The sequence below is a fragment of the Excalfactoria chinensis genome, chromosome 2, assembly GCF_039878825.1.
Source record: "Excalfactoria chinensis isolate bCotChi1 chromosome 2, bCotChi1.hap2, whole genome shotgun sequence".
In the NCBI taxonomy this organism is placed as follows: Eukaryota; Metazoa; Chordata; class Aves; order Galliformes; family Phasianidae; genus Excalfactoria; species Excalfactoria chinensis.
The window spans coordinates 112,133,892-112,147,412 of NC_092826.1; the positions used below are offsets into that span (position 1 = coordinate 112,133,892).

Here is a 13,521-nt window from a genome sequence, read left to right on the forward strand (position 1 = left end):
ATCGCTGCCCCATTCAACTCTAGTGCCACAACAACATTGCTCTTCTGTATTCCAGCACCCTGCAGATGACAGCGAACAGATCCGACTTTAGGAACCAACTCAGGGGCCCTATCTCCAGCACTTAAAATGTGTGTGAGAGAAAGAAAAAGTCCTGCTGTTTTCTGAACAGTCAACATAGGGTTTTAACTGAAAACTAATTATTTCTCTGCCACTACTCTGATCTAACAAAAGCACTTAAGCCTTTACTGCTTTTGGAGAAGGAAAACTGATCACTTCCAGTTGTAGGAAACGGTTGACTCGCCATACTTTCATCCCCATTACGTTTAGGAACATGTTTCATTCAAAATGCCTGCTCAGTGATTTTCACGCTTCATTCTGCAGTTTTCTATGAGCTGTGAAACTTTCAATTACTTGGTCCAACCTATACCATAAAAAATAAAATCTTAATTCTGAAGAGCTATACAAGACAGCGGCTGATAAAGATCACACACTATTGCAGAATGGAAAGTAGAATAACTTTAGCCTCTTTGCTTACGCTGTTCCCATATCTAAACTGTCTAATTTCAAATGACACACCCAAAAACTTGTACATTTTTAATGTATCTTTTCCTACCACCTGCTTTTATAATGAAAAAACGCTAATATTAAGTGCAATAATTAGAGCCATAGAGTCCACCATCGGGATACATGGGATACATTTTCATTTCAGTAATGCTGCTCGTTTTCTTTTCCAGCAGCTCAAAGATACAGGAAAACACAACAGAAAAACTAGTTTGTTATTACACTCTTCAACAAGAGAGTTTAAAGCTCCTAACTGAGTAAAGCATACGTGTCTGATTAAAGATGCAGGCACCTCACCATCTATCAAGATGGACCATCTTGTTAAACATTAAATAAGTCATCCTAGTTTGAACTCCACACTGACAGGGAAGTTACTGACTGGACGAATAAGACCCCTTCAGGTCATCTTTGGTCTTCCTTCCCGAGGTCTTCCCAAAAGCAGAGAGCATCCTCAGTTACTACAGCCCACGACAGAGCTCCTCTGCACCATATGTCAAGAACAATACTCTGCAAAGACTTTGAAACTTCTCAAGATGATAACGGGGTCTAGGATTGATGAACCACCTGCACCCTCACAAACCTTAATCCCTTCAATCCACGAAAAGCTGTCAGAAAGGGGTTAAAAAAACAACAGCAACGAACACACACAAAACAAACAAACAAACAACAACAACAAAAAAAAACCACCACCTTCTTGGCCCTGTTATAGAGTTGTAACTTTTGGAAGGTAACAAAGTTTAACTTCAGGAGGGATCTGCAAGCACACGATTCCAGGCCCCGGTCGTTGCTCATCTTCGTAACTTACAAGCTCCAGCTTTCACCACCCCAGACGATTGGGAAAGCAGTTGGGACAGCGGCTCAGTGGCTCCGGTGCCCACAAAGGCATCGCTCCGCTCTGTGCTGAACGCTGCCGCCCTCCGGCCCGGGCTGCTTCTTCCTCCGCCCGCACTACCCCGCACCGAGCGGCTCCCTTTCACCGGCCAGTTCCTTCCCCGTTTAAATGCCGGCCCCGCTTCCCGTACACGCGCAAGGGACGCAGAAAGACAAAAACACACGCAAGCCCACAAACAACAGCACCAAAACGCCAATCCCACAACTTACCACCCAGGTCAGTCCCCCGCTGCCACCGCCGCCACCGCCGCCGCCGCCACCTCCTCCTCCTCCTCCGGACTTTGCCATTTTCCACCCGTTTCTCCTCAGCCGAGGCGATGGCGCACGGAGGCAGCCGAGAGGGCCGGCTCCGACCCCGCGCCTCCCCGCGCGCCCTTCGCGCTTCGCCCCGGCCCCTCAGCGCCTCCCGCCGCGGCCCGCTCCTACTTCATGCCGGGAGCGCGGCCCAGGCGAAGCAAAACAACGAAGGAGCGGTGAGCGCGGCGGAGCGGGGCCCACACAAAGCGCCCGTCCGCGCACCCGCCGGAGGCCGGCAGGCAGCGGGCGGGCCCGGCCGGGCCTGCGGTTCCGCTAGTTTAAAGGGACGGCCGCTCCCCGCAGCGAAGCGCCGCCGCTCGCCTCGCCCCAGGCTTGGCCCCGCAGCCACAAAGGCCCCGGAGCGCGGACTGAGCGCAAAATCGCCCCGCTCCCCTCCCCCGCCTTCACTCCCGCGCGCACCCGCCTGCGCGTGCCCGCGCGCTCCCCGCACGCACACACGCACGCTCACGCCGCCGGTCCAGCCCTCCTTCCCCTCCTCTTTCCGCCCCGTCCCGCTGCCGGGGACTCTTCTCCGGCTCCTCCCCTCCCCGCGCCGCCGGCGCCAGGCCCGGCGCTCAGACAATGAATGCGCGGCCCCCGGCCCGCATCGCCGCCGCCAACTCCCGACGCCGCCGGCCTGGGCCGCGTCCCCGCGCCCACCTGCCAATCATGCGAGGGAGGCGGGGCGGCCGCAGTGCCCTCGGCCAATGGGAAAGGCGAGAGGGAGCAGATGCGACCGCTTGAGACGTCACCGCGGGTGGCAACAGGGAGGAAGGCGGGCCGCCGCCAGGGGGCGCTGACACGCGCCTCGGGGCCGGGGGGAGAGCGGCGTAGAGGCCGGGATCGGGCCGTGCCTCAGCGGCGGGCGCTCAGAGCCCTCGGGTATGGGGTAGTGGGGCAGAGCTGTGCAGTTTCTCCGTCTCCTAAGGGACGCGCTGCCGTGTGCGGGTGGAGAAGCGGCTTCACTTCGGACAGGGGATGGGAGGGGAAGGAGTCAGCGAGCACTTCCCCCTCCGTCCCCATCGATGCTCCGAGTGCTGCTCATCCATGCAGCCATGTGTTTTTAAACCACTGTCCTCTTCTGGGCCGCAGTCATCAGCCCGAGGCATTCACCTCCTGTAACTTTCACTTTCCTGTTACTGCGGTTGCTTTTGCACAGCGCTGTGTCAACCTCTTCTTCTGGCCGGCGTTACGCTGCCTTACCCCGAGGTCACATAATCTCATTCTCAAACATTTGCCATTTGGGAATAAACAACAACATCCTTTGATGAAACTTAACAGCTACTTCCTACGCATGAATGGTCTTCAAATGCACGTTATTTTAGGTATGAGCATAAAAAGTATTTGCAGTTGAAGATGCTTTCATTTTCCACCAAAAGTAAAATTAAATATTACGGTCATCGATTTTTACAATCACAAGAGTGGTTGGGTTGGAAGGGACCTCAAAGACCATCTCGTTCCAACCCCCTGCCATGGGCAGAGCTGCCTCCCATCAGCTCAGGCTGCCCATCTAACCTGGCCTTGAGTGCCTTCAGGGATGGAGCATCACAGCTTCTCTGGGCAGCTTCAGAGCCCTGGGCCTGCTAATAAGAATTATTCTTCTTCTAACTTTCAAATTTGTATGTAGGGACAGGTAAAATGAATTAAGTATGATGAACAAGGGCAGCTACAGGTGAATATCAGAGTGAGCAGAGAAAACAGCACGTGTATCTGTTCCAAGCTTTTTGCATTGGTGGAGAGCCATTAACACACAGAGCAGAAATAGTACATGAAAGCTTGGGACTTGCTCTGTGTTCTCATTAGCTTCAGCTGTTTAGTAAATAGACTGTCCTTAGCCTCATTTATCTGGAGCCAAGTAGTAGATAGTGATCTATCTTGAAGACACTCAGTTCTGTCTACACTACAGAAAGACAGAGGGAGTTCCTTTCTTCTTGGCAGTAGGTTTAATGAAGTAGTCAGACACGTTCGGTCTATGTGCCATGCTGCATAATGGAGAGAATGGCTGTAGTTTCTCCAAGCATTTCCTGCGGTCATATTTGAAATTATTTTGTCCAAGTTGCTTTTCATTTAATTCTCATCATATACTATGATACCTGTGGATATACGTTAGCATGTTTTCTGTTTATTGTTTATAGTAGATTTATCCAGAATCTGCATGTATGTTTTGTGATGGCATTCCTAGTCACGTAAGACTGTGTGACAGTGCTCTTAAGGGAACTACAAGGAGCTGCCTCTGTGGAATTTCAGAGGTGAAATAAGACAGTTCATCACGTTTCAAGCAGTTTTTGCTGAAACATAGAATTAAATGTAAGCGTGAGTTGAATTTAAGCACTATGACATTCCAATAGCAGTGGGTTTTCTTTGTTGGATGCTACCTATCCCAATCATGTCCTATCAGTTCCTGTGAAATACTTCACTCATACTGAGTGCCATTTTAAATGAATAATCCCCGTAAGATGTTAAACAGAAAATTCCTCATTCTGTTCATTGGAGATTTGCTCATCTTCCCAGTGGAGACCACAACACGAATACAAGTACCCTACGGATTTTTGTAACAAGTGTCAGCTTAAACCAGTTTTACTACTAGCTTCAGTATTTGTTTTTAGTAAGCAAAGTGTTTACTGAAACATTACTTTGTGTACAATGGATGGCTTAATGCACAGATTTCTCCCTGAATTTCCGTTCTTTTTACTCAACTCTAAACCACGGTAATTATTTTAGCTGTAAGACAACAATGTGTATGATCTATAAGTATTTCTATTACAAATCACTTGCTGCTTCTATTCAAATATACTTGCAGCTTAATAAAAACTTCAATTTCACTGCAGCTTTTCTGGCACAAGACTTAAAGGGCATAAAACTTGCCTATTAGTGAAACTATGTACACTCCTCCACTCTGAGAACATACACTACCATACAACCACTTACCTAAATAAGTGATCACAGCTGGGTTTTTTTTCCTGTGTAGTATGCAGAAAAGTGTAACTTGCAACGTTGTTCTAAAAACTTATGTCACTAAGTCAAAACCAATGAAACGATACATTTTGCGTTGTATGCAGCTGTAATATTACACACTAACTTCAAACATTAACGCCTGCAATAAAATTTCCATATTCTACAGCATTTCTAAAACATCACTGTGATTCATTAACATTTGCTAAATAACTGACCAACTCTTGGAGTAGGATTGTGGAAGCACCCTATGATAGTAATCAACATACTCATACTCGACTCTAACTGAATTTCAGATCATAGTTCTGTGACAGGTAAGAAAAATCTACCTATGGCTTGATCACCTAACAGTATAAACTTAGTTGAGGTTGCCATTTTCATCTTTATCCCCCAAGACCAACGTGCCACTTCAGGGGCAAATTTGCATAGGGGTTGGACTGTTTAAACACTTATTTAGCCTCTGGTTAGTTCCCTATAACTGACCTTTTAACTAATGCACCTTTGTCATAGTGTGGAAAGCTTTCTGGAGGGGAAGGCTGCAGGCACCACTGATGATGTCTGGAATTTCTGGACCTAGCAGAAGGCACACACAAGGCTGCAGAAGTGTTTCAGTGTTAAAAGTAGGGATCCCAGGGAATCATGCCTGGATTTCTGAACCACACAGCTGGGATGACTGCACTGACGCACCTGACTTTCTTCTAGGCCACATCATCTTCCCTGCTGCAGGATAGCAAGCTCATGTAACTTCTTAACGTTTATCTGTGACTAGAAATGCATTAGTATCAAAGTCCACTTAGCCTCCTTACCATTAATTTGGTCTTAAACTATTCTTGGGGGTCAATGACAATAGAAAGAAACAGAACAGAGAGGACAGTGTTTCCAGAGAACTGTTCTGAACATATGAAGCGTAGAAACAGGCATGAGTAGTGTTACTTAGCTGAGAGGCAGACTTCTGCAATTACTTGAAGGCTGGGGATCACCAACTGCATGATGGCATTGCTAATTAGATTGGAGATTGTTTGGAGAATGCAAGCATCCAGTGAAATTCTGTGAGATGACACACTCTTCAGAAGATCTCTAGTCCCCTGAGCTCATGGTAAACTGTGAAGCATACTAGACTTTCCTCCATTGGGTAGCTTTTCTCTGTGTTTTTCTCTTTCTTCCTGTCCCCATGCATCCAATCCTCTGAAGAGCAAATTTTTCTTTTGGCTAAGGTATTATAGCTTTGTTCCTAGCAGTTCACCCAATACACTTTGGGCAAGAAAATATGCTCTATAAGACAGTCCTTGCCCCTCCAAAGTTCCCATAAAAAGTGATTTGCTAGCCTTCCAGACAGAAGAAATGCATAGTGTATCCAGAGAGGATATCAAGGCTTCTTGCTGATAGAGTCAAGTCTGCCTGTTCTTAGGATGACAAGGTGACAGAGCTGTTACTATAGAAGGCATGTGTGGGCAAACTGAATTTGTAGAGAGAAAAGCGATGACTGTTGTAGCCAACAGAAAATCTCACTATTATGGGAAATGCCTGGAGATAGAACTTTGCTCTCCTGAGCTAAATTCCTATCCCCTCTGATACAGAATCTTCAGTTTGTTACACGATTAACAATTAGTGGGGGAAAACAGAAATGCCAATTTTTCATGCATGGCTTTACTTTACCACCAGTTTTTGTCCAGAATTGATGTCCATGTCAAGATGGGCATTTGCATTTCCTTCTTCAAAATTGGGCTGGGCAATTGCAAGGAGAGGAAAGTATCAGGCCAGACCAGAAGGATGCAGATGGTACAGTCTCTGCTTAGAGCCACTGAGACAGAGCATGTCATAAAGAAAGATGTGACAACTGCAGCCATGCAGCTCATAGGAAGGCCATAGGAAAAAGAACGAACAAAAAATGACCACCACCACCAACAAAGGAGGTGGCCACGAGTTTCTGAGTATTTGAATAGGTCAAGATCTGAGGCAAAGATAATGAAACCTGTTGAGTGAATGTCCTGTGAGCATCCAATGGAAAACAGGAATGAAGAAAAGGAATCTGAAAAATTAAACAAACAATACATCTAAGCATAAGATGTATGTCAAAAATAAACTACTGAAAAGAAATTTGGGCAAACTAGGAAAGGTCAAGTTAAGCACACAGCAGCAAAACCATGGAAAGCCATATAGCTTGAAGTTACCTGTCCCACAAATCCCACAAATTACAAACCAACCTGTCTGAACAATTTTGTATCAGCAGCTTGAGTTCATACTGACTCAGTCACTAGATCACGATGTCTTTGTTTTGGTACTACATGCCCTACAATTTGAACTACTGTTTTGTAGGCTACTGCCCAAGGGATACGCTCATGGTGTTCTTCCCGCTTACTCAAATGTGTTATTTCAGATCACTTGTGTCGGTAGACTGTTCTAAAGCTTTTGAGAATAAATTTGTAACTCTTTAAGAAAGCGATTACAGAAATTTGATGCAAACTTCAGTAATAATAATAGAAAAGCAAAAAGGTACTGCAGACTAAGCCACCTGCTTGAACTTCAGCAACATCTGAACTTACAAACTTACAGCAATTACTTTTTTTCAGACCAGTTATGCAACTGTTTCTCAAGCAGTCTGATCTGTAATAAAACTCAGCACCAGAAGCTCCTATTTTTTTCAATACAAGTTGTGCAATTCAACAAGATTTGAATATCTGTGTCAAAAAAATATGGTTAATACCAGCTGCTCCACTTTTCAGTTTCCACTGGAATTTCATATGAAGCAAGGATGATCAGAAACGCATTCAAAAGATTTTGATATCCCTTAGATCCTTTGAGAATCCAGTATTTCTGCCTTAAATGATTTTCCTCAAGATGACATGCAACTGTCCCTATAGTTATTTGTTTCTATGGTGTTTTTATCCCCTCAGCATTTAGTTCTTGCCGTATTTGTTAGGAAAACAGGAAAAAGAAAATACCAAACACGTTTTGTGTGTTTGGGCCATGGTCTTTCGTTCCCTTTTCAGCTAACAGGGCTTATCTTTTGCCACTGCTTATTTATGTTGCTTTCATTAACTTCTCTATATTCTTCATGCTCATTAGTGTTCTCTTGTTCTTCTTCAGCTAAAGTAAGAACACATTACCTCAGTCAGCAGTTGAAGTAAACACATCCAGATCAGTGGTTCCCAAATCCATCTTGCTCACCACCCACTGCAGCCACTGCAGGTAGCAGCAGCAGACGTTGCTGTATCAACAGCTTTCAGTATCAGCCAGGACAATGTGCTTGGCTACTCAGGAATTATCTGCACAGAGCTTTGCTTCAGTACATATGTTAGAATTTGGGATTCTCAGTCTAGGTCATCCTCAGTCCAACATGGATACAAGAGCATCTCTCCTTTTATGAGTGACTATAAAAGCTGCATCCTGATCGCAGCATTTCTTGGATGCAAGATTTCCAGCTGTCACCTATGAGAGAGGGAAGAAAACAGTTATAAGTGACTTTGAATATACATGCTTAAATACTGATTGAATTCATTTGAGAGTCTCATGGAAACTTAATAATCTACATGAAATAAGTAATTTTATTATACCCATTTTCATTAACTTAAAGAATGGGAAGCAGTAGCTCTCATTTTATACATTTCCTTCTGAAATCTATTGTGTGTTTAACTTATAATGCAGTGAAGAAAGATATTTTTTCATCGACTCACTTCTTCCAGAATATTCCTACATTTTTTACAGGCTTTGAGGAAAGAACCTTTGAAAACTACTGAAATTTTTGACAGTAAGCCTAAAACAGAGTATGAAAAAAGCCTGCATTTCTATTGTTTTACCATAACCACACTCCACAGTGTTTAAAAACTCATTTAGCAAAGATCTACTTTGTTACATACTGTGTTCTTATATGACAAGAAACAGCTTTTTTCTCCCCCATGTACTATGTCTCATAGTAAACTCATGCCAAAATTGTTACCATTCTGCTATAGAATCGTAATAGCGACTCACCTTCTTTTTGAGTTAGTTGGTCTACTGAGCTTTGTTATCCCACATATGTTCTTCCGCTGGAACCTTTTATGTCAGAAAACCTTTGAAGAGTGGGAGTAGCTCTTCAAATTTATCTGGAAGCAGTGGGGTTTCCTTTTACAGTTGGCTGTTGCTGCTCATGTAGTTTTATTTCGTGGTAGTAAATGCTAAGAATTCATCAGATTTTCATGAAAAGGTAAGACATACCACCCATAAATTTCCAACACAGTATCAACTTCTGTTCATTCACCTTTAACATCTCTTCCATAGTTAGAAAACGCAATTTATGCCTCCATGTCTTTTCTAACATTTTTGGACACTTTATTCGATGCTGAGTGTCAGAATCCTACTTATCCTGTAGCAAGTTCTAAACGATTAGCTCTTTACACAAAGGCACAGATGCTATTACAGCTTCCCTGTGTACCTGCACCTTTAGAGACATACCATATACTCAACCGAATACGACATTTTTTTCTGCTGAGATTGTCTCTTCCTTGCGAATCAGAATGGGGAAGCAAGGAATCTCCTAACATCTTACCCTTAGTTTATTGAAGAGGTATTTGTTAGCTCCAAAGACATGCACACGAACGCCTCAGGTTTGTTGCTTTTCGTTTGTGTTCCCATTTATTATTTCTGATCGCTCCTCTCAAAACGCTCTGAACTGAGTTCTCTGGGACATAAGCAATGATTCTGGAGGAGTGTGCTAACACAGGGACTGAAAAGGACAGTGAAATCACTTAAAGCTGCACAGCAGTTAAAGTTTGAGAGATTATTTAGAGGTATTGTTCCTGGTGATATTCAATGCTCAAAATAGAACATAAAACATTTTTTTTTTCCTTATTTCTAGTCAGTACAACTGTTCCTTGAAATGATTACGTACATGTACATATCTCATGGTGAAGCACAGTATAGCAGTAACAGCATCAGCTCTCAGAGCACCATAAAGACAGAGCACAGTTACAAGCATTAGAGACAGGCATGTTAACCACCCCATGAGAACACAGCACAAGCTACAACAATCAAACAGAACGCTAGGCACATACTTTAGCTCTCAGTTGCTTCACCAAACCAGTACAGCTGCTTTCAGCCACAAAGCCAAATGGCTGTATGGCATAGCACAGCACACAGCGCTCCCAAGCCTCTCATTAAGATAAACACACTCCCACTGAGCACACATGCAAAAACACAGCACTCCCAAGCCTCTCTACAACTTCCGTTTAATGTTTAAATCTTCCCTGCTACTTGATGATTGCTTGTTAAATACTGCATTTCACAAGCAGGATGATCACAGTATCTCTCATCCTGCCCTCGATCTGTGCTAGTCCCATGTTGTTCATGAGGAGCTGCCACACTATTGGTAAGGTAGGTTTCCCCACAGGGCTGCTAACTGTGCCAGGACCAGGCCTTGCTTAACAGGTTCTGTAAGAGAGTAACATGAAGATGCAAGCAAGTGAAACTACTTTTTACATTCCCGCTAAATTAGCATGTTAATATGTTGGATGCTGTGCCTTGCATTTTCCCCCCTGCAAGTCTTTGCAGATTATAAAGAGCAGTAGTTAATCCTTTAAAAGGAGAGCAAAAGAAAAAATTCTTCCCAATTCCTTATGTGCTTGTATCATCCTACAGAGTTAAACTTCCAATTTAACAACATTAGTATCCTTACAACAGAATTCCATAGCGCAGCACGTAACAACATTCAATTCCTCCGTTTGGTTCTTTACATTTCTTTTGCAATTTCTACAGCTGTCCTTCCTGTAATGTTTCTATGAGATGCCAAGCAGAATACTCCCCATACAACCTGCTGTTTTAATTCTGTTGGGAACCCCACGGGCATTTTGAATTAAATACATAAACATGCTAAAACATATGTTTCTTACCTTTCTGATCTTAACATCCTGCCCTTAGAAGGACAGCTGCTTCTCCTTCCCCCTGCCTTGTGGACCCCTTACACCACCTCCCTTACCACTCAGATTTCTGACATTAGTTGACCTGCTGGTAACAGCAACAATACTAGGAACATGGGAGAATAAGAGAGTGAAGGGCAGTTATTGAGGGTGATACTGCAATGATACTAGCCTAGAATTCAGTTGTTCTGTTGTGAATATCCTGTGGGTATAGAAGTGCTGCAGACAAAAAGCTGGACAGTCTCCAGCCACAAGAGTTTGCAAATTCAGAGGGAGACATTAAAAGAAACTCACTCAATATACCATGTTACACTTATCCTCATGGCTTACTGTTCTGATTGCCCATTAGGGAATAAACAACTGCTCCAACTGAGCTGAAGAATGCATTACGGGTTTGGGGTATCAGCCTGTGATACACAGGGGACACAAGAGAAAGACAGAACATGGTGCTGGCATCTAAACATATTGTGACTCACTGAGAGCTGCCTTGATCTCTGTTGCAGAAGCTGCTTCCAAGGATGAAACCCACTGAGTTAGAAGGGAAAGTTAAGAGGATTCTTAATCATGAAGAAGACAGGAAGGGATGACACAGGAGGTAACTGGTATCACATGCTGATCAAGGAACATCTAGAACTGTGGAAAGGCTAACAGAAATATTTGGCTAAATCTAAGATAGTCCAAAAGATGACTACACTGTAGGACAAATTCATCTCACTACTAACGTAACAAATCCTGTGTCACAGAGCTGTTTTGCCTATTCTAATATGCATTACAAACAAAATCCACTGATCAGTACTGCTAGTGGTGACTTCTGCTTGACTGACAAGTAACACTGTTACTGCAGTGCCTCTTCCATACAACCTTTTAAGTAAAATCCTCTCTAGTTATGGAATTGAAGTCTTGGTGTACAACAGGGCCTACTTGACTTTCACTGAATTCATCATCTACCAGTAACTCTACTCTTTAAAAGTAAATCAGATTCCTTTCTTTCCACATACCCAATCTTTGCATCACTGTTTCACTAGTACACGTTCCCTCCATGCTCAGTTGGCAGATGGACTTCATCTTATTCACTGAATATTTACAAAGGGCTGCATTTCCTCACAAGGTTGGTAATGAGTACAGTATGTGAAGTAAATACAATAAAATACCAAGTTTAAAAAAGCACATATAATCTGGCAAGTGCTGGTTTCTCTTCAGTGTCTGTTTCCTATCATAAATTTTGACTGTGTGAGCCAGAAAAGCATGCAGATCTTCCTGCCTCTTCTGAAGTTTATATATTGGGACTGAATGAACGCCCATTCTTCATATCGTTCTGTCATCCAAGAATCCATTTTCAGCAATAAACTAATGTACAGACATGAAATACTGGTGACAAAACTATAAAGTTGCAGAATATAGCTAGTTGGTGTAGCGTCAAATAAAACTGCAGTCTCCTTTTCACCAAATGCAAACTCTGGGTTTTCATCCTTGTTAAAGAAAATAAATGGATTTGTAGTAAAGCAAAAAATTCTTGCCCTCTCTCCTTCCCTTCCACCCCCCCAAAGAAAGAAAACCACCTCAAATATTGACTGTGAGTGAAAGAAATAACCGGTACCAGTAACAATACGGTCAGGGGCTAAGATAATTTCTTATGAAGGAAGTTCATGCTTAGTTCTGACAGTTGAGCAAAACATTAATGAATTCGCATTCATAAGGTTCCATTTTAATTCTTTCTAGAATGATTTGATTTATAAAGATTGAAACAATTGACTTTGCTTGTTAAGCAAGCATCAGATAAGGCAAATTTGGCATTTGTTTCTCAGCATTAACTCGATCTTACATTCATCTATCCTCAGGTATGAAACTTAAATCATAGTACAAACCCCTCCTGTTTGTACTGCTTTATCTACTGCAGACTTCTCGTGGAACTCCAGTTTGTTACTTTAATATTATTCTTTTGCCCATTTTCTTTGAAGCCATACTTGCTTATGGAAACCGTAAGTATACTTCAGCTGGAGCTCCTTACTTTAACAAGGGAACAGAAAAAGCCACCCGAATCAGAAACAGTTTTTTGACACACTTCTTACTACAAGAAAACAGAATCCTCCAGAATTCATAATACATTCCATCAAGAGGCACTTTCCTTTTGGCCAATGAAATTTTACATCTTTTGGCCCGTGTTGAACTTCGTTTTGAATGTATCATGTATTTCACTGATGCTTTGGATAAAAGCAAAAGCTGCTACAATACAAGCATGGATACACACATTCTGTTCTATTACTTCGTCTCTTTCTCTTCACAGGGGTAATGCAGAGGGAAGAAGCTGTAACCTCTTTCCATTCTGTACTTTGCCACTCTTTTCATCAGCTCTAAGAGCCTGTTATCAGCTGTTCCACCTACCTTACTAAGAGTTTGCTCAAATGTTGTTCTGGGATACCTTCATTTTCTTTTGCTGCTTTTGTTATAGTTGCTGCACAAGGAAGTCTGTATATTGTCATCTGAACTGCATATCTAAAGTAATTCTGCTATTTCCTCCTGATTGTGACAATTCAGCTCTTAGCTGATTGTCTATGTGGGGAAAAGTACGTTCCCCTGATACTTCAAGGACACAGGAGTTGTACATTACATTACCACAACTGTAAAGATATGAAATAGCATATAGAATATATATATAATATGCATATTTATATAATATATAATATGCATATTTTGCAGTAAAAGTCACAAATTAACAGAACATGCTTTGAAATGCTACACTCAATATAGAATCATAGAATAACAGAAACACAAAATGGCCTGGGTTGAAAAGAACCACAAAGATCATCCAGTTTCAAACCCCCTGCTACGTGCATGGTTGCCAACCAGACCAGGCTGCCCAGAGCCACATCCAGCCTGGCCTTGAATGTCCCCAGGGATGGGGCATCCACAAACTCCTTGGGCAACCTGT

General features: G+C 43.0%; 1 protein-coding gene across 5 annotated transcripts in view; it reads right to left on the reverse strand.

Moving 5' to 3' along the window:
• TOP2B (DNA topoisomerase II beta) overlaps positions 1-1,871 on the reverse strand; it is a 57,295-nt gene extending 55,424 nt beyond the window's left edge. For all 5 annotated transcript variants that reach the window (XR_011902798.1, XM_072328417.1, XM_072328414.1 and 2 more), the window contains exon 1: positions 1,663-1,871. Coding sequence is in view for 4 of the 5 variants with exons in the window: in XM_072328417.1 (XP_072184518.1) it covers positions 1,663-1,740 (78 nt within the window). In the remaining variant the exon portion in view is untranslated. The remainder of the gene's footprint in view (positions 1-1,662) is intronic.
• Positions 1,872-13,521: the final 11,650 nt, after the last annotated feature.